This window comes from Phocoena phocoena, chromosome 15, assembly GCF_963924675.1.
Source record: "Phocoena phocoena chromosome 15, mPhoPho1.1, whole genome shotgun sequence".
NCBI classification, from domain to species: domain Eukaryota; kingdom Metazoa; phylum Chordata; class Mammalia; order Artiodactyla; family Phocoenidae; genus Phocoena; species Phocoena phocoena.
In genome coordinates this window covers 7,048,400-7,054,399 of record NC_089233.1, presented here as the reverse complement: position 1 = coordinate 7,054,399, position 6,000 = coordinate 7,048,400, and the positions used below count along the sequence as shown (strand labels likewise).

Sequence of the window (6,000 nt, the reverse complement as noted above, 5' to 3'; positions counted from 1 at the left end):
CTCACACACATATACTTGGCAAATACCCTCCAATCCCCCAACCTGCCCATATTCTTCCTGCCGCAGATTGCAAAACATTCCCTGCTTTGTGCATATTTGCCGGGGTGCAGGCTGACTTCTCCGTTTTGTGATATAAGTGAAAGACCGATCCCCCCCATCCATGTAGGATAATGGCCAGGATCGGGGGTTCCTGCACAGTTCTGTGACAGCTTTTGCTATCTGCACAGGTCTCTCTTGGGCGTTACTTTGTAGCTGAAACATTATTTCTGGGAAGGAATTTGAAATTGTCAGGGGAAAGGGTAAAATTAGAAGTAGGAATTCCCTGGCGGTCCAGTGGTTAAGACTCTGTGCTTCCACTGCAGGGGACACGAGTTAGATCCCTGGTTGGGGGACTAAGGTCCCGCATGCGGTGTGGCCAAAAAAAAAAAAAGAAAGAAAGAAGCAAGTAGGGATCAAGTGTGGAGTTGGAGTGAGTTTGTCCCGTGTCCCCCATCCCGGGGGAGCTGGGAGGGCTTATGTGGCAGAATTATGAAGAAGAGGGAAGGGGCTGAGTGCTGGGAGGATGGGGGATTCCTGTCATCTTGGCCTCGGGCAAGGTACTTTACTTCTTCATCTGTACCATGGGAATGACTGCAGTGCCATTTTCCCAGGGCTGTGTGAGGAGTAAAATGAGGTCATATAAGTGAACTAGCAGCAGTAGCTCTGGGCAGAGTGGTTGATCAACAAGATGGTTGTCTGGGAAGTTGGTTCCCACTGTACCCCACTCTACTACTGCCCCTTTGGCAACTTTCAGGGTAGAGCATTCATGGTAACCATCCCCAGGGAAGGAAAGTTCCACTGGATTTAGAGGGGGCTTGTGTGCTGAGATGGCAAAGGCTGGTGCTGGGGTTGTGGCATTAGAAGAAGCGGCTACAGAGAAGAGGGTCCAGCAGGGAGCATTGGCAGCTGCCACCAGCCCCCAAAGGGGCCCCTCCTGCTGGCTCCTGTGTCCTTGCCGGCAGCCGAGGCTCACTAAAGACATCATCCTGGGGACTTCCCTGGTGGTCCAGTGGTTAGGACTCCGTGCTCTCACTGCCAGGGCCCAGGTTCCATCCCTGGTTGGGGAACTAAGATCCCACAAGCCGTGCGATTCAGCCAAAAAAATAAAAAATAAAAACACCTGGGCCAGATGGCAGCTGCCTACTGAGGACTAGCCTTGAATGGAGCCACGTTATTGACCAGCGCGGGCAGAGCTTGTGGCCTCAGGCCCAGTGGGGTCAACAGGTCAGACAGGCCATGCGAGGCAGCACGTAGGGCCCGGCCCCCTCCACCTCTGGTTTCCCGGACCTGCAGCCCGCTGCCAGGATGGGGGCAGAGCCAGGGAAGTAGGGGTCTCCCGGGAAAACAGAAAAGCCAAGAGCCAGGTTGCGGTTTCAGTTCTTGCCAGTGAGATTGAAAAATACACAAGACTTGGACCCAGTGAGAGCCAGGAGCCAGCCCCCATCCCATCTTCACGGCTCCCACCACCCTCCTTATCCAGCGGGCTCTGCTGTCACGGAGTCCCCATGAGACCTGGAGAGTTCATGGCTTGCCCCCTAAATTCTCCAGTCCGTCCTGTCCCTGCTTGCTAGGTGCAAAAGGAATTATTTGCCCTCCAGCTTGTCCCAGCATCACGCAGCATCACGGTTCTGCAAGGCACTGAGATGAGTATCAGTGTCTCCCCAGCATGGCGCTGTCCCCAAGTTTAAGTTGAACTCTCTGAATTCCTCCTGCTTTGGAGACTCAGGCTGGCCCTGTGACATCATCCTTAGATCTGAGTTGAGCTCTGAACAGTTCCTCTAGCCCCTGAAATATCACCGCTGGCCCTGGAGTGTCCGTGGGACAGTCTGGCGCTGAGCTGATGGCCCATCGACAGGGGTTGGGAGTGGAGGTGCAGAAGGCGTGGCACAGGCAGTGGTGGTGAGCAAGGTGGTGGACGTGCCCGGGATGGGAGCACCGGGTCACCTGTCCCCTCTCCTGCAGGCCTCCCCTGTGTACAGCGTCAGCTTTCCCCGCAGGAAATTGGAGTAGATTCGGAAAAGTTTGCACAAAGTATCAACAGTGAATGTTCGGAGCGGGGCTGCAGAGGAGGCTGCGTCTGGAAGGGGGACGGCTCCCTTCTGCCAAGGACAGAACAGAAGGTTACCGGTGGGGACCCCGGCAGGAGAGGGAATTTGGGACAGAATTGCAGCAGGGATTCCTTGGCAGGGCCATTCTCCCATTTTACAGAAAGGGCAAACACAAGTGCGAGGGAAGGTCCTACACGTACCTGGGCTCCCAGTGCCCGAAGCAGGGAGGTGAGGCTTCGCAGGCCGCTAACAGCTTTGTCCACGTGCAGCTGCAGGGCCTCGGATGGCTGAGACGAGTTGGCCAACAGGGCCTGGCCCTGCAGGATGGCTTCTGAGAGCAGGGCCAGGCCCTGCCAGACTTCCACAGCCTGCTGCTGGACCTAAAGGGAGCGGAGACTTGGAGTTAGCTGGCCCAAGCCAGCCCCGCCCTCCTCCCTCTCAGCAGCCCCAAGCAAACAGTTTTGTTGAATGAATGAATGAACAAATGAATAAATGAATGAACATATTCCATTCAGCCCTCATCTTTGCTGCTCTGTTTCTTCTATCATTCTCCTCCCTGCCCTAGGAGGTTCCCAAAATGAGACTCCCCAAGAGGAAGGAAAAAATGAACTCACCTCCATCCTCTTCCAGGCATAGAAGTTAACCTTGGTGTCTGGGACGGTGATGTTCTCACTGAAACTGCAGCCCTCAGCACAGCCCATCTGAAATGCACAAGCCTGGAATCAGGGGCCCCAGGGGCTCCTGCTGGCTTCGCCCCTTACCTAGCTTCCAGGTGTGCACTGGGGACTACCACTCTTATTACTTTTACTGGGGGCTCTGGCTCCCCGCTTCCACCCCTGAAGCAAGTGCCAGGGGGGAGTCCAGGTTCCTGGATCTTGGGGGAGACCCTGGACCCCTGAGGGTGAGTTCTGTGGAAGGTCCTGGGGAGGGGGCCTCACCGTGGCATTTTCGGCCTCCCTGGCCTCCAGGATGTACCTCTCCAGGACTCGGCTGTCACAGATGAGGTGTGGGGGGACGCCCAGGACTGGGAGGCCCAGAGGAAGCAGCAGCAAGGACAGCAGAAGCAGCCGGGCAGGGCATTCTAGGAGAGAGAGCCGGGCTGAGTGTGAGGCCGGGACTTGCAGGAGAAGGGGTGGTTTGGACCTGCACGTTCACCCATCCCGCTGCTCTGGCCCCGCGAGTCCTCCCGGCCCGAACCTTGCGAGCGCTCAGGCTCTGCCTCCTTTGCCTTCATTCAATCCCGCGGCCGCGTGCACACCCCACCCCCCAGCTACCGGCATCCACTTCTCCCGGCCAAACTTCAATCCCGGTGTGACAGAGGCTTCCCCTCTCGCAAATCCGAGTTGTTGCTCCCAGACCCAGGTATCAGCTTCCTCGGCACCCACGTAGCCGCCCCTCTTCTCCCTGGACCCCCAGTCCTCCATCGCGTCTCCAGCTCATATTCCGACTTTCCCGGGGACTCCCCCAGCCCGGCCGGCAGGTGAAGGCTGCCCCACCCCCCTTGCCCTTCCGGGGTCCTTGGCAAGTCGCAAGTCCTTGAACCCGGCCACCCTGGGGCCAACAGCCCCAGCGGTAAATTCCTCCTCAAACAGGGGCCGGGCGGGCGGGCGCTCCCGCGGCCGGGAGTACTCACCGCGCACCCCCATCTCCGCGCCTCGCCCGGCCCCTCAGCGACCTGGGGCTCGGCGGGTGCCCGCGCCGGGGGCCCGCATCCCGGGAAGCTCGGCGGGGCAGAGCCACCCCGCCGCCCGAAGGAGGGGGCCGCCGTCCGGGGCGCCGAGCCCGGGTCGGGGCAGAGCGCGCAGGGCCCGGGGCCAGGGTCCGGAGGACTGCGCGGCGAGGCGGCCGGCCGGGGTTGGCCCGGGGACTGTTGGCCCGGGGAACTGCGGCGGCGGCCGGGGGTCGGGGCTGTTATCAGCTGTGTGCGTGCGTGTGGGGGGTTGGGGGGGGCTGTGTGCGTGAGGGGTCGCGGGAGGGGGGGGGGCCGGAGGGGTCAGAGCCGGGGGCAGGACGCCTGGGTCGGGGGCTCGCCGGGGCGGGAGCCGAGCTGCCGCAGGGGCAGGGGCGGGTGCGGGGCGCGGGGCTGCCCGTCGTCGGACCCCAGGGTCCCGGGAGGGGCGGCTGGGTGCGCGCAGCGGGACGGGCAGAAGGCTGCGCTGCGAGAGCAGTGCCATTCTGGGAAAGGCTGGGGACCCCGACGTCCCCCCAGGAAAGGGGGCGTCCCAGTCTTGGGCGGGGACTCAGAGCTGGGACTGTCTGGGTTCTTGCGAGGCAGCTAGGGCTGGAAGCCCGGAAGGTGCCTGCGGGGCAAGTCAATGGCCTCCTTCTCACGATCCTAGTTCTTGTTCTAGAAACCAGTGTTCTTGTTGAGAAATTTAACGGGGCCGCACAAAGCAAGAAATCTGAGGGGGTCTTCTCCCCCACTCCTCACTTTTGAGGACCCTGAAAACCCAGAAATTGAACTTTTAGGTTAGTCTGCATGGTAAAATTCTTAGGAACTCTGAAATAGAGTGAACCCCCAGAGTGATGGCCCTTGGGATTTGCAGCTAAGCCTTTGTGGCTTCTAGAAAGCCCTGAGGCAGCGGGGGAGCTCCGGGGGGGGGGGGGCAGGAGTCCAAGGCTAGCTGGCTTATCAAACCTTGGAAAGTGGCCTGAGTCCCTGAGCCTCAGTGCTCTCACCTGTCAAATGGGCCTCATGAAAGCACCAGTCCCAGCTCATGCAGCTTTCATAAAAGACAGGGAAGTCCTACAAATACCGGTGGCTATTTATACGTTCATTCACTCCCTCCCCAGTCCCACGATATTAGAGATACTTCATTCATGCCTTCAGTGCCTTCTTTGTGCAAGACAATTGACTAAGAACTTTTCAGGACAAAAAGGTGTTTTGAGCCCTAAGTCCTGCCTCCTGGAGTTTGTAGTTTACAATAGAGATAAGGTGGGGACACGGAACTGTGCACGGGGACTGGAGTGTGCAGATCCGAGCTGTGAGAGTTTGGAAGAGGGGGAGCTCACCTCTAGCTGGGAAATCAAGGAAGATTTGTTGCAGGAGGTGACAACAAGCTCAGCCTTGAAGGGTGGGTAAGATTTCAATGGGAAAAGATGTGAGGTGGGTGCAGAGGCCGGTCCAGCCAAGTGCTTGGTGGGTCAGGTGTGTTGGGGTGAAGGGTGGGGTGGGGGAGGGAGAGGTGGAGATCAGACTAGGGTGGCGGTTAGGGAGAGGTCAGGTTGTGAAGGGCCTTGAATGCCCCTCTGAAGAATTTGGAGTTTGTTTGGAAAGAGTGGGAATTATTCATTCATTTATTCAAGAAATATACATATAAGAGTACCTACTCCTGGCCAGGGACCTGGGGATAGAGCAGTGAATGAAACAGACAAGAATGCCTGCCCTGGTGGAGCTGACATTCTAGTGGAGAGATGGACGATGAACACAGAGAATGAATAAAAGAGGAGCTCCAATGGCTAAAAGAACTAAAAAGGCCCAGGAGTGTCGGAGGAGGTGGCAATTTTCGATGAAGCAGGCAGGGATGCCTGCTGAGAGGTGACGGAGGTGAGGGAGGGAGATAAGGGGTGGGGGGAGGAGCCTGATCAAAGAGGGGTTCAGGAAGATGAATGCGAGGGGTGGGGAGGCAGAGGCTTGTGGGAACTAACGAGGGCCCGAGTCGCTCCCCTGCCCTCCGCTCACTGCGATCCTGCTCTCGGGGTCCTCCCCGAACCTGGTGGGCAGCCGCTGTGGCTCTGCACACCTCACTACGTCCTCTGGTCCCCGTTTCCTCCTCAGCACCCAGGCAGCCTCCCAGCCCCACTTGGCCCTCAGAGCCCAGCTCTGGGACAAGATCCCAGCTGTGGGACAAGCACACGCACACTCACGTCCACACACGTCCGCACATGCGTTCTGTCCGGACCCACCACACAC

The 6,000-nt window shown here is 58.8% G+C and overlaps 1 protein-coding gene across 1 annotated transcript; it reads right to left on the bottom strand.

Moving 5' to 3' along the window:
- Positions 1–1,408: 1,408 nt before the first annotated feature.
- EPO (erythropoietin) lies at positions 1,409–3,855 on the bottom strand. Its single transcript, XM_065892377.1, has 5 exons — positions 3,721–3,855; positions 3,026–3,168; positions 2,702–2,788; positions 2,288–2,467; positions 1,409–2,138 (listed from the first exon to the last, which is right to left on the bottom strand). The coding sequence occupies exons 1-5, from the start codon at positions 3,731–3,733 to the stop codon at positions 1,980–1,982; spliced, it is 582 nt and encodes a 193-aa protein (XP_065748449.1). The 5' UTR covers positions 3,734–3,855; the 3' UTR covers positions 1,409–1,979.
- Between the last annotated feature and the right edge of the window lie 2,145 nt (positions 3,856–6,000).

Bases quoted from the DNA above. Each gene is read 5' to 3' on its own strand.
- EPO (XM_065892377.1), bottom strand. The intron at 2,789-3,025 runs GTGAGGCCCCCT...TGTGCATTTCAG, and splicing joins GGGAGGCCGAAAATGCCACG to ATGGGCTGTGCTGAGGGCTG. The intron at 2,139-2,287 runs GTACGTGTAGGA...TGTCCTTGGCAG, and splicing joins TTCGGGCACTGGGAGCCCAG to AAGGGAGCCGTCCCCCTTCC.